Source organism: Falco punctatus, assembly GCF_963210335.1.
Source record: "Falco punctatus genome assembly, chromosome: 7".
In the NCBI taxonomy this organism is placed as follows: Eukaryota; Metazoa; Chordata; class Aves; order Falconiformes; family Falconidae; genus Falco; species Falco punctatus.
The window spans coordinates 69,824,382-69,838,257 of record NC_137587.1 but is presented as its reverse complement, the minus strand read 5'-3'; the positions used below and the strand labels follow the sequence as shown (position 1 = coordinate 69,838,257).

Here is a 13,876-nt window from a genome sequence, read left to right as displayed (position 1 = left end):
GGAGTGCTGTGCCCTGCCCCGGGTGTGCTTTTTTTAGTTACTATTATTTTATTATTTTTTTAAAACGGTATCTTCCCCCAGACACAGCGAACAGCATTTGAGTTGCCCTTGGCTTCCACTTGCCTGCCTTGCATGAGGCTGCCCTGGTGCGTTCAGAAGGGCTGGAGGGACGCACCTGCTTGTACACACGTTCACTGGAAGGCAGGGCAGTGCGCGGTTGGGACGAGCCATTTGCTTGCTTGGCTGGAGCAGGGGGTTTCATCGGTTATTTCTGGGCGACGACTCTGCCAGGGCTGGCCCCTGTGTATTGTATGATCCATCTCACCAGCCTTCTCCGAGTGCAAGGGGCCTCTGGAGACCATCTCGCCCAAGCCCTGCCCCAGCAGGCGCTCCTGGGGCAGGCTGCAGCTGTGCCCAGGTGGGTTTTGGGTGGCTCCAGAGGAGTCTCTACAACCTCTCTGGGCAGCCTGTCCCAGTGCTTGGTCTCCTTCAAGGTGTAGGGAGGTTTTTCCTTGTATTCAGATGGAATTTGTGAGGCAGTTTTTGCCTGCTGCAGGGCCCCACTGAAAAGGGCCTGGCCCCATCCTCTTGACACCCTCACCCACCCGTAAGGTATTTGCAGACATTGCTCAGGCCTCCTCTCCAGGCCCAGCTCTCAGCCCTTCCGCATCAGGGCAATGCCCCATCCCCTCATCAGCTGCACAGCCTCCCCCAGACCCTCTCCAGCAGCTCCCGTCTCTCCCCACCTGGGGACCTCCCCCGTTTCAGCCCGTTTCAACTAAACTCCCTGTTAAATTTGCTTTTTCCCTCCTGAGCCTGACTGCGGCAAGCACTCGCAAGGTGCAATTACAGCCCCCGCGCTGCCACCCCGCTCCTGGCACCGCAGCCTTGGATCCCTCACGCAGCGCCCCGGGCCAGGGCGGGCTGTGGGGCCGGACTCAGCCCTCGGGCCCCGCGCCAGCCCGGCGGCACCGCGCTGCGGGAGCGGCGGCCGCCAGGGGGAAGGCGCCGTGGCCGGAAGCCCGCCCGGGCCGCCCCTCAGCCGGAGCGGGAAACGGCCGCTCCGCCCCCGCGCCCGCCCGCCACTCGCCCGCCATGGCGCTGCCGCAGACCGGGACGCTGGAGCCCGAGGGGCTGTCGCCGCGCACCCAGCAGCGGATGCAGGTCTGGGGCGGGTGGGGGCCGCCGTGAGAGCTGCCTTCCCGGGGCGGCGGGAACCGGCGCGCTGGGGAGAGGGGACGGCGGGCTGAAGGGGCCGCAGCGGCCGTGGGGAGGGGGGCGGCCGAGGGCAGCCGTGGCCGTGGGGAGGGGGTCCCGGGGCCGTGAGGAGGGGGGTGGCTGAAGGGCCCGGGTCCCTGAGGAGAGCGGCGGCCGAGGGGCGCCGGGGCCGTGAGGAGGGGGCGCCGGGGGGGCGCCGGGGCCGTGAGGAGCGGGACGGGGCGGGCGGCGGGCGCGGGGACGGCCCGAGCTGCGGCTCCCCGCCCAGCCCCGCTTTGCCCCCGCAGGAGTCCACCCCGACGGGGCCCGGCCAGCCGCGGCTGAGCCCGCAGCGGGGCGAGCGGCGAGCCGGTGGGGCGCAGCAGCTGCGGGTGCTGCTCACGCCGATGGCCGTCGCGGGCCGCCGCATGCCCCAGAAGCGGCTGCTGGGCGCCTACGGCGGGGCGGCGGAGGGCAGGGCGCCGGGCGGCAAGCGGCTCTGCCTGGAGCCCAGCCCGGAGCCCAGCCCGCCCCCCGGCAGCCCGGCCGCCAGCGGCTCGGACGGCGTTTTGGACGCGGACAGCGACGGGAGCGATGGAGGCGACGCTGCGCTGGTGAGTGCCCGCCCGTGGGGACCCTCCCCACTCGTGACCGCGCAGGGCGGCTGCCCGGCCCCGGGGGGCTTTTCCGAAGCAGCAGCAGCGTCAGGTGGGAGTTGTTTGCGCCTGGGCTGCAGCAAAGGGGGTGGGTCTGCACTTCTCAAGGTGCGCGTTCATTGTGTTCATAAAAGTAAAGTTAGAAAGTGGTTTTCCTCTTCATGTATTTTTTTTTTTTTAATATCTCTGGCTGGTAGTACAAAACTCTATTTTACCCTTTCAGAATGTCTTAAGGGATGAAAAAAATGCTCTTGCTGTCAGTCAGGGCGTATAAAACGCAGTGGCAAAAGCACCAGTATGTTCTAGTGCTGTCAATAACCATCTCCCAGGCATTGTTACGGGTGGATACAGTCATAAGATGCAATAGTCTTGTCAATGTTCACTTACGTTTAAATCATCATTTCACCTTGTCAAGTCCACCTTCCCCTCTATGACAGATAAAAATGATCTAAGAGTGTATTTCATTCATCTGTAATGTTTGCTGTGTCACTGAACTTCTGTTTATTCAGTCACCTTAGTTTTGTTTCCGTTCTAGCAAGATTTTGGTGAACTGCTCTTTTTGTGGAATTAATACTAGGAATAAGTTTTATAGTGTGAGCTAGTGTCTATATGGACAAGTTTTGGGATTGATATGGGCTCACCCCGGTTTGCATAGGGGTTTTTGTTTGTTTGTTTACAGATATATTGAACCACTTCTAAATAATTTAGACAGTCGATTTGGAGACTCACTTCCAGAAGCCTGGGACATCTCTTGCAGGCCGTGTAACTGTATGATGAAGAATATTTGACTTTTCTTTTTGTAGGATGGATACTCACAGTTATCAGCTTATGAAAGGAAAAGACTAAAGAACATTACAGAAAATGCTAAATTCTTCGCTGCTTTAAAGTTGCATAAGGTTCGTATAGATTCTAAGTAGCATCAAAATTAGTTTATTACAAGTGTGGTAACTGTACTGTCACCCTTCTTGTTGTGAAACCCTTCTCTAACAGTGGCAGGTGTGTGAGGAAAGCCGTGAAAATTTCCTGAGACATCGGGACTGCCCTGACTGGATAAAAAAAATGGGGGGTTGTGCCGCTAGTTACCTTTTTCCTAAGAGGGCGAGGCATTGGTTAAACTTGACAAGAGTGAGGAAAGCAAAATCCCACTTGTATGGTATTCCATGGCAGCAGCACCCAGCCACGCTGGTGCCTGTGGTCCCAAGAGCTGCAGAGCCAGCAGCACCAGGCCAGGTGACACTTGGGTGAAACACTGACGTGAAGGTGGTTGTGTGTGTGTCGTGGGCAGCATGAGCGTGGTATGTGCCTCGCTCCTATCACGTGTGCTCCCATCCCTTCCTCGTGCACTGTGTTACCTGTGGAGGCTGCTGAGCTCTTGCACGGGAGGCACAGTGCACGTGGGTTAGCTGGTTGCCAGCTGCCTGCCTGGCACGGGAGGGTTCAGCTCACCGCCCTGGCTTTGAGAAGCTCTTGGGAAGAGCCTGCAGGGCATGTGCACACCTTTCAAATGCCCCCAGGGATGGTGACTCCACCCCTTCCCAGGGCAGCCTCCTCCAGGGCCTGACAGCCCTTTCGGTGAAGAAGTTTTTCCTAACATCTAGTGTAAACCTCCCCTGCTGCAACTTCAGGCCGTTTCCTCTTGTCCCATCGCTTGTTACTTGGAAGAAGAGACCGACCCCCACCTCGCTACAAGCTCCTGCCAGGCAGCTGCAGAGAGCAGTAAGGTCCCCGCGTCAGCCTCCTTATCTCCAGGCTGAACAACCCCAGCGCCCTGGGCCACTCCCATCAGACTGGTTCCCCAGCTCCGTTGCCCATCTCTGGACACGCTCCAGCACCTCAGTGTCTGCCTTGCAGCGAGGGGCTCAGAACTGGACCCAGGATTTGAGATGCAGCCTCAACCAGTGCCCAGTACAGGGGGACAGTCACTGCCCTGGTCCTGCTGGCCACACCATTTCTGATACAAGCCAGGATGCTGTTGGCCGCCTTGGCTACCTGGATGCGCTGCCGGCTCATGTTCAGCTGGTTCCTGACCAGCACCCCCAGGTCCTTTCCCACCAAGCAGCTTCCCAGCTGCTCTTCCCCCAGCCCGCAGCATTGCATGGGGTTGCTGTGGCCCACCTGGCACTTGGCCTTGGTGAAACTTGTACAGTTGGCCTTGGCCCGTCAATGCCTGTCTTCAAAATGTAATGAAGAAGATGCCGTGAATGGAGGCCTCTGTGGTTACAGGTTCTACTTTAAATGTCTTTCTGTGTCTGGTGTGTAGTATTTAGAGTATTTTCTTTGTTCTGTGTAAAGAAGGGCCACAGAACGTCAAGACTGTACTGTGCTCCTGCGCACTGTTCGTAGAAATTGGGGAATTCTTGCTGGTACGTGGAAGCGAAGCGGTCACAACACAGCTTGATGCTTAAAAATCCCTTTTCATTATTGTTATAATTACAGTATAGTTTACTGCAGTCTTTAGGTAATTGTATTTTATACAGGCTAATCTTTTATGCTTGTTATATATATTTTTAATCTTTTTTTTTTCTCTTCAAGTCAGCTGCAAGACTTTACCAAATTACAACTAAAAGACAATCTCGTGTCACCAAAAGGTAAAATAACTTTGTATGAAATTTGTGTCACTGTTCCTTTATTGCCTTTTAGCTTGTTTAGCGCTTCCATCTGCCCATACCCGATACTGTGAAAAGGGAGAGCTAGTGAGGAAGTCTCCCTATAAAGCTAAATCTGAATAGCTGATTATTTTAAGCAGTATGAATTCATCAACAGGTAGTGCCTCTCCTCTGCCATTGTTTGGAAAGAAAAATGACAGTATTCATGTCTTTTTTTCTCAAATTACAGAATTTGTTCTTTTTGTGATATTTGTATTAAGGTATTTCAAGCACACTACTTTTTGCTGACAATACTTTTGCACGACGGCTTAAGAAAGAAGTGTTAAATGATGGAAACCAATGATGGGAAAAAGTGTGGGAAGGAAAGAGAGGGGGAGAACTAGATGCAGGGGATAGGGTAACCGATTAGTGTAGAAGCAAAGACAGTTAAAGGTGCCAAAATGGTGCCCGACAAAGCAGAAAAACGGGCTTAAGTCCAACTAAAGAATAAGATGCATGATGAAAGAAAGTGGAAAAAACTTTAAGTGAATCAAAACTAGTTAGGCTGTAATTCTGGGCCAAGGTGTTAGAGCTATACTTCTGAACCTACCCTAGAGTCTTGTACGTATATGCAGAGGACTTAACGTTATTTAAATGTGTCTGTAATTTTGAAATGTTTTAATTGTTCTAGAGATAAGCCTAAAAAGGTAGAAGATGAAACAGTACGGCGAAGATCTATGCGTTTACAAAGAGTAGAGCCGTCAGGAATTCCAATGCCAGAGATGATGCCTGCCCAGCCAGGAGCAGGGGAATATGTAAGGCTGGGAGAGGTTAGAGGAGATATGTGTGTGTGTATACACAGCAGCTTTATAAAAACAGTGCTGGTGAATTTGACTTGATAATACTTGTCATTGCTGAGCTTGTTGTAAAAACTCTTAGACATTTGGAAAGGCGTGTTATACAGTGGCAATAATAAAACGTAAATTCTTTCACCCTGAAGCGTATTGAATAGCAGGCTTCCCATGTCCTCTCTGAAAGTTAGTCAATATTTTGTGACTCAGGTTGATGAAATAGTGCTGTTTCAGATGATCAGAAGGGTCCTGAGGAAAAATGTTACGCGTTTTTCAACAGCCCATAGATTTGAGCAGTTTTAAATTCAAAGTTTTATTATGCTGTTTTAATGTTATTTCCCTGTAACTTTTGATCTGCTTTATTTTCCTTTGAAATATTTACTACCTTTTTGAAGTAGTTATATAGCAACAAGTAAAAATTTTATTGCTCTGAGAGATGGGAGTTTAAATCTTCCATGGTGCTGCAGAATAAAGCTAAATCTCTGTAATATAGTTCTTGAAGATCAACCTTACTGGAGTGTGAGAACGGAGAGGAAAAAACAATTGCTGTGCCGGTTTGTCTTTGCTGTTGGGTTCAGTGAAGTTCTGTTTATCTATTTAAAATATGTTGGTGCAAACTTTTTTAAAATGTTTATGTGTTGTCAGAATATCTGGTGTGTGGAAAGTAACAGTTCGCCCGACTTGTCGTTTTAGTTTTGAGTTAGGAAAATTTCTAATGTCATTCCAGCCTCAGGTTCCAGCCGGACCTTTGCCAATGGTTCAAGAAGATCAGATGGAGAACAGTAAATTAATGGAGGAGTTACTGACTACATGGATGCGGATAAGTGAGGTATTATTAGTTACAATTCGTTGCTTTTGGATAACGTAATTTAGCTTGGGTTCTAATTCTGATAAATATTTCCTTTCTATCTGTAGATGAAAGCTAATGATACTGAAAAGCGCACGCCTGGCCTGCAAAGGTAATCTGGAGACAGCAGCTAAAAACTGGGTATTGTCTTGTTCTCCTCCTTTCTTCTCTTGAATAGCTAACGTGTTGGTGATGTTGTCTAGATACCAAGACAGCCTGAACAGCATGGTCCTCAGTGAAGATAACATTAAAAAGGTTGTGAAATACCGAGTATGCTCTATGGCTATCCATCCTTCTGAAAGCCTTATCTTTGTGGCAGCTGGAGACAAGTCTGGGCAGATTGGTCTCTGGAATGTGGTGAGTTATTCGTGTGCTCTTCACCTGGCAGAGCTGTTTGTGGCAGGATGAAGGCAGATATGGCACAGCCTGGAGTGTCATTTTTGTCAGGCTCACGATGGTATTTTAAGACTTTGGCCATTCTTACGGAGAACACGAGGGTGTCTCTTAAATTGAGGCTCACCAGAATTGCTTGAAAGGTCTGTCTGGTCCTTGGCAAACCCAGGTTTAATGGGAGGAAAGGTTGCACTGCTAATTTGGCAGGGCAGAGCAGAGCAGAAGAAAATGGATCGCTAGCTGAAAAAATATTATCGGTAAGGGTTACAATCGCAATTCACTGTTGAGAAATTCAGGAACTTGCAGCAATACCACAGCTAGGTTTTGGAGAGTGAGGGGAAATGGGTGCTCAAGTATTTGTTTTTTTGAGTTTGTACAAATTTTGGGTAGCTGCAGTGAGTCACTGTTTTTCCAGACAGCAGAGATAAAATTGCTATGCCAGTATATCTGCTGGCACATATTTACCTACATTGTCTCTGGAAAATAGCTTAGCATTTGGTGCTTTGAAAACTTTTGAGGGCTTTGCAGATAGTCTCACTGTTGTTTCTGAATTGCCTTAATTACTCCTGCAGCAAGAATTTTTATTCGTGCCCTTGACTTACACCTATGTAACCTCTCTCCACTTTGGTCCCACATCATGCAAGCCAGCTGCTTGAAGTTCACACACATGCAGATTTTCTTTTCTTTTTTTGCAATGCCATTAACCTCTCGAGTTTCGAGTCATTTCTGCTTTGACAGCTTCAGGAAACTGATAAACTAAATTCAGCTCCGAGACTCTTACTCAATTATAAGTTTAAACTGCTCCATGCAATTTAGAAGGCTCTGCAGCTGCGGTTGCTGCCTGTTGAGGAGCATGATCTGGTGATGGGGAGGACAAAGTCTCCGAGTGCTGCAGGTCCTCTTTGTGTACTTGCAAAGATGTTTCAGCGGAAGCCTAGAATTGTTGAAGATCCTCTTTTCCCTGGTTTTGCTCTCCCTTTTTTCATTTTTCTGAAGTGAGTTGGACTTGACCAGGTTTGGGGGCAGACTGATCTTTGTGGAATGAACTGGTTTTACTTGCTCCAAAATGGTCCGTTTGGTTTCTTTTAAAATAACAGAGCTTGAATGATGCTAAAATCAGAAGAGATGTAGGAGATTCTGCTTTACATTCAGTTTGGGTCACTATAATTTAGCTTGAGTTCTAAGTAACCTAATACTTACATATTTTGATGTAAAAGGCATATGTATAGTCCTCAGTAAGATGTTCAGCACTGGTAATTGAGAAACCAATTCTGTCAGTGAAAGAGAGCCAGATCTCGATGTCTAGATACAGCATTGTTGACTGCAGTGACAAATGCACTTAAATTACAGCAGAAAGTTGCAGCTTTTCCTAATTGAGAAACGGAATTCTGAAACGGAGAGTAAATTCTTAGTGCTCCTTTGAGCACAAGCGCAATTACTTGTGTAGCAGAGAAAATGGTAGAGGGAGGGAGGCCGGAGCCTAGCAGTGCTGTGTTGAGTGGTCTGGGCGAGGGCAGTTCTCTCTCCCACGCAGAGGTGTTTGGAGGCTGTTTGGGTGAGACATCAGCCTGGGCAGGCTGTGCCCCGAAGCAGGCTTGCTGCTGTTACCTGTGCTGGTGTCTCCATGCACCAAGCCCCCTGCTGCCTCCTCCATATCCAGAGCAGACTGAGAACATGTGAAAAACAGAGACTTCAAACATGTTGAAACATGTACTTCAAAAGTTGCTGTCATTAATAGAAGTACCTACAGTGATTAGCATCTGTGTCCGCTAAATCTCACTTGTTTTTCAGGACTGTAAATCTGAAGCAGCAGCCTGTGTCTTCATTCCACATAGCTATTCGGTCAGCTGCATGCATTTTTCTCCGTTCAATCCTGCTCACTTGCTGTCTCTAAGCAGCGAAAGTCTGCGATGCGGCGACGTCACTAAAGCTGTCTTTGATGAGGTGAGTGCTCCCTCAGTTGTGCTGCGTACTCCTTGGAAATCTCGGAGTGCACTGCTCTGAAGTTTTAGTCTCGTTGTACCCAAGATGTTATTTGTTGGTTGTTTTGTTAACAAGAAAGTTGAAGATTCCATTTCTGCAGGGACCCGTGAAGTAACCTTTAATTAACATCATAAAAATACGCAGATGCTTCCTACTCAATAAAACATAGTAACAGCTTGGGTACTCCCGATTTCCTTCCTGCAGAGACAGTTGCAAGTATTGAATTTAATTTCCTATCTCCTACGTGCCTCTCTTCAAAAGCATTACCTTTTAACAATGACAAACGAGAGCGATTTGAAGAACGACATCTTACAGCCCACCCCTGCCCAAATACACATTGTAAAACAACATAAAGCATGAGCTGACTTTGCTTTTCTCAGGCTTCAAGTGAGCAAAATGCTGTGACTGTCTCCGCGGTGAGCCAGACAGCTGAGCTGAGGAGCTTGGTGATGCTTGCTTTGTTTACTTGCTTTTGGCAGATACATCTGCATTGATCAGCTCTCAAGAGTTGGAAAATGTAACAAGCTGCAAGTGTTTAAAGCTTTTTTTCCCCCGGCTCTTGCAGGCACTGTCATTTTGGTGGGGTTGTAGGCAGGCCAGCTGCTTGGGAAGTATCTGCAATTGGTTGGTCAGGAGGCCGGGAAGGTCGGGGCGGGGGGCCTTGCCCTTTGGGACAAATGCTTGCAAGAACGTGTCTGGAGGTCAAGGGAAGAGAAATGCCGTTCTCCTGCTGGGTTTGCCTTGTGCCAGCTTGCACAGCCTTGTGATACCTCTGGGAGTATTAACTGCTCTTGGAAAGGCCGCAGCTGCCAGCGGGGAGAGTCTGCGTGCCTAGAGAGCTGAAACATGGAAGCTTTCCTGCAGCGTTCTCGCACTTGTGGCTGATCGCTGCGTTGAGAGGAAACTGCCATGGGATAAGGTGGTTTGACATCCTGACTCCGATCTCCCAAATTACAGGAAACCAAATTCACATTTCTGCACCTGACTCAAGGTTTCTGTAGCATCGGAGACTGAACAGCATCATTAATCCTCAGTCAGCATGTGCCTGAGGGTAACAGCCGTTTGACTGCTGGAACATAGAGGTGATAGTGTCTTGTAAGAATTCTAGCAGCGAATGCAGAGTGTGTTGATTCCAGTTTGTTTTGGATGGCTAATCATCTCCGCCGTAGAAAGCTTACCAGTTCTACAGGAGCGTTCCTTCATGGAGAGCTGCGGCAGGAACTAACAAATGGGGCAGTCTCTGTTAGTATTTTTAGTATATCAAAAAGGGAGAGCATGAAATCTACAGCCCATAGAATGTTCTGGGTATTGTTAATAACTCTGTGTATCTCATCGAATAGTTCTGGTTACATTTGACCTTTTTCTGTGCTCAGATATGGAGAAGTGAGGAAAACTTATCTTCCTTTGACTTTTTGGAAGATAATGCCTCCACTGCAATAGTAGGACACTGGGATGGCGATGTCGCTGTTGTGGACAGACGGACCCCAGGAACATCTTCTGAGCTTTCCGCAGACATTGGCTTCAAAAGAACAAGGACAGTCCACGTTCATCCGGTGAATAAACAGTATTTCGTTGCTGCTGGCTCAGTGTACGTATCTCAAAATGAACAGCAGTTGTTCTGTATTTTCAGCGTTCTGTCTGCACTGGTGCCTGAAGTCGGCTGTAAATGGCACGTTGGGAGGGCAGGAGCAGGAGCAGCTGCTGGTGAGGCAGACAATTTGTCAGCCTCCGTGCATAGTCAAAGCTTTCTTGATCATTTTAGAAAACATGTTTTTAGTTCTTAGCAGGATTTAAAACAGGATACGCTTTGACTTCCCTTCAGCTTTTAGTAACAGGTACAAAATGGTCTTTTCTGTCACTGGATTTTGGCAGATCATGGTGCAGAGAGATTTTAATGAGCTCCTGGTCTGAGCTGGTTCTGGTGCTCTCAAAGTCCTTTGGAACCACTGGCCATTTGAGTGAATATGCACGGCCGGAGTGAAGTTCTAAACAGCTCACAGCGTTGTTCGGTAAATGGAGAATCATTATTTAACTGTTGCCTTGTCAGCTGCGTTCTGTGTGGTGTGTGTTGCAGGGATGTTTGTATTTATGATGTTCGATACCTGAAGCCCAAGGGGAACAAGCCTGTGAGCTCTCTCAAAGGACACACGAAAAGTGTCGCTTCAGCGTATTTCTCGCCTGTCACTGGGAACAGAGTTGTGACAGTGTGTGCTGACGATAAGCTGAGGTAAGGCAGTGTGGGAAGGAGCAATCTATATGGAAAGTGTCAACGGGTGGTTTTGCATTACTGTTATTTCCTGTCTGCATGACCCATCACTGAGAGCTTTCTGTCTTTATCGCTTTTTAGAAAAGTGATAAAGATTTACTTGCATTGGCATTTTTAATGTTGTTTTTCATCATTTTTGGGTGGGTTGTTTTTCTAATTCTCATTTTCCTGAAGAACATTTAACAGTGAACAGTAAAATACACAGGTACTGTTAGTCTTTTAAAAACAAACAAACAAAACCCAACAAAAAACCCAAACCCACACAAACAAAAACCAGCCAAAATCCTGGCTTATAAATATAAATTCAGAATGCTTAGAAACTGTATTTATTTTTAGCTGCTGGTACTTAAAATTATGATGATATCAGCTCTTTAGTAACTGGTCTACCATTTGATAATTTAAACTGCTGTGAGTTGTGTTGTATTAGAAATCTAGGGTTTTTTTTTTCTACTTTGTAGTTTTGTGACCATAATTTAGGTGATCTGTTCATGTAAAGACCTGGTTGCGTCTGCGTATTCGCCAGGTACATGTTTCTAAGTCCTGGATTGTATCAAAGACTAGCAGGTACAAATGGGGGGGGGGGGGCAGTTAAGGCCAGGTTGGAAGTCACGCCTCTGCTCTGGAGACTGCCCGTTGTTTTAAAAGGTGGGGTAAGTGTGTGCATTCTGGAAGGGATCTGAATGCGGTGCAGTTGTTGCAGTATTAGGTGTTTTGTCTGGAAATCGGATTTTCTTTCTTTCCCCTTGCACATACACAGGAGAGAGCTCTTTTGTGCGAGTTCTGTGTTGCTGTAATGCTTTCTTTCCTGTGATGTGCTTACTATATATAATGAAGGTCTGCTCTCCATCGTGAGCTTGGTTACGGACATTGTAAATCCTTGGTGCTAAGAGAGCGAGCCTCGGAGTACAAAATGGTTATGAGTAAACCAGGATGTTTGTGCTTGACAGACTGGAGAAAACAGATACGGGTTCATTTATTCGGTGCCTCCTCCGCGGAAGAAAGCAAGCGGCTCTTAACTCAGCAGCTCGTGGAACTTTGTGCCCTTGCGGGGTGGGATCCTAGAAGCTCATCCAGGTGAAGGAGAGCCTAGAACAGGGGATCTGTTGGTTTGTCTGTCAGTGGAGCGCACACCTGCCTGAGGAATTCCCGGCACCGCAAGCTGTTAGTGCTGGGGGTTCACTCGGGCACGTGTTTTGCCTTCTCTTGTGTCCTTCTCGGGGCAGCCTGTTTGTGCAGCGACTGAGCGGACTCGAGCCTGTCACCTGTCCTAGAACTGTTCTGGTGCTCTTCCTGTAACACCTTTCAGAACTGATGACCTTCAATTCTAGCTAAAAGCAAATCCAATTAAAAAAGAAAATTTAATAATTTCATTTGGAATGTTGGCACTTGTATTTGGGCTGGATGTCTGTGTGCGGTTTGTCACTGTGGTCCAGAATCTCCTGTCGTCTGGCCCCTGTGCTGATACCTCCTTTAGGAGGAGAGGGTGGCCTTTTTTAACATGTGCATGTTTTATTAACACGCTGTTTTGTGTTCCAGGATCTACGACACCACCTCTTTGTCACCAGCGGTCACAGTTCTCAGTACTGTCAGGTAAGCGGAGCGCGCTGGGGCTAAGGACAGCGTGCTGGGGCTGTCCTGCTGGGGGCTGCGCGGTGCCGATTGTCCAAACAGCCGGGGGGTCGCTGGCGGCTGTGGGGGTGACAGCAGCCAGCTGCCCTCCTTGCCTGAGAATGTGCTCTAGTCCTCGCGAGTGCCAGCAGTGGCTTCTGTGCCAAAAGCAGGGCTCTGAGCGGTACGGCCCGCAGGGAAGCTTCGCTGCCTTCCTGTGGACTGGGAACAGGCCGGTTTGTGACTTAGAAATGTGTTTTGTGTCAGAATGCTCTCGCTGTGTGCGCTGTTGAAATACCAGAGGTTACTTCTTACCAGTAAATGCGTGGGTTTGGGTAGTCAACACTTGTGACACCTTTGTGCTCCAGAAGGGCCGGTTGTTGTCAGTGTTGGTTTGCTAAGGAGCTGGAATCAGATGAGTGACTGGCTTGAAAATTCTTAGTTTATTGAAAGGCCAGATCTGTACTTGTGCTATTTTTACTGAAATCTGTGACCGTGAAGTGTAACCACTTGGACTAACAATCACTTATGTCAGAGTACTCTCTGCTTTACCTCCTTGCTCCGTTACATTTCCTTGTCCATCCCACCCGTGGTAGGATAGCGATGAACGGCTCCGAGCAGCTCGGGCTGTCCGGTGTGGGACAGTGCTGAGCGATGGTTTAGGAGGGCGGAAGATGGACTTAGGCAAATAGGACATAAATGAGGACACTTAAAAATACTGGGTTCAGTAAGAGGAATGTTTCTCTCTTTCTCTCCCTGTTTGTTTCTCTGAAGTCATAACAATAACACAGGCCGCTGGTTAACCAGGTTCAGAGCAATCTGGGACCCTAAGCAGGAAGACTGCTTCGTGGTGGGCAGTATGGCGCGTCCGAGGCACATAGAAGTCTTCCAAGATACCGGAAAACTGCTGCACACTTTTTATAACCTTAACTGCCTTGCTTCCGTGTGTTCCATTAATGTTGTTCATCCCAGTAAGAACGTCTTAGTGGGCGGCAACTCCAGTGGCCGCCTTCACGTGTTCAAAGAATAAGAAAAGTGCCTCAGATATTTTTTTTTTTTTTTTCCTTCGTGCATTAAATTTGTTTAATCCCTACTGAGCTGTTCCTAAGCTAATTGTATTTTCTCAGGGCAAAAGTGTATTTTAAAAGCTTTAGAATAAATCTTCTAAACTACCTTTGGCATTCTTGTCTTTAATTAGAAAAAGATAACGATCGTGGTATGACAGTTAGTTCGTACCTAGATAGATACCCTTCCCTGATACTGAACTAACTTCTCAAAAAAAAAAAAAAAAAAAAAAGACGGGCCGCTGTCTCGGTAGGATGCTGCTGTGTATGAGGCACTTCTTAATGATTCTCATTAGCGAATCCGGAGCACTTCCGCTCTGCTGGCTTGTGTGGTGTTAAGGCTGGTAGGAAGTGTCGAGTATCTGTGTCTTGGGCAAAATCTGTCCCGTAAGTGAGGTGCCTTGTTAAACCTTCCTGGAGGCAGAA

The 13,876-nt window shown here is 48.1% G+C and overlaps 1 protein-coding gene across 2 annotated transcripts; it reads left to right on the top strand.

Moving 5' to 3' along the window:
- The first annotated feature begins 1,012 nt into the window (after nucleotides 1-1,012).
- WDR76 (WD repeat domain 76) lies at nucleotides 1,013-13,559 on the top strand. Of its 2 annotated transcripts, none has more exons than XM_080395013.1 (13): nucleotides 1,013-1,164; nucleotides 1,506-1,811; nucleotides 2,657-2,749; nucleotides 4,386-4,441; nucleotides 5,130-5,253; nucleotides 6,017-6,118; nucleotides 6,205-6,248; nucleotides 6,340-6,493; nucleotides 8,321-8,473; nucleotides 9,886-10,100; nucleotides 10,587-10,739; nucleotides 12,315-12,368; nucleotides 13,161-13,559. In XM_080395013.1, the coding sequence occupies exons 1-13, from the start codon at nucleotides 1,096-1,098 to the stop codon at nucleotides 13,414-13,416; spliced, it is 1,779 nt and encodes a 592-aa protein (XP_080251139.1). In that variant the 5' UTR covers nucleotides 1,013-1,095; the 3' UTR covers nucleotides 13,417-13,559. The 2 variants fall into 2 exon arrangements, with proteins under 2 accessions (XP_080251139.1, XP_080251138.1); XM_080395012.1 differs by having other exon boundaries at nucleotides 5,130-5,268.
- The last annotated feature ends 317 nt before the right edge of the window (nucleotides 13,560-13,876 follow it).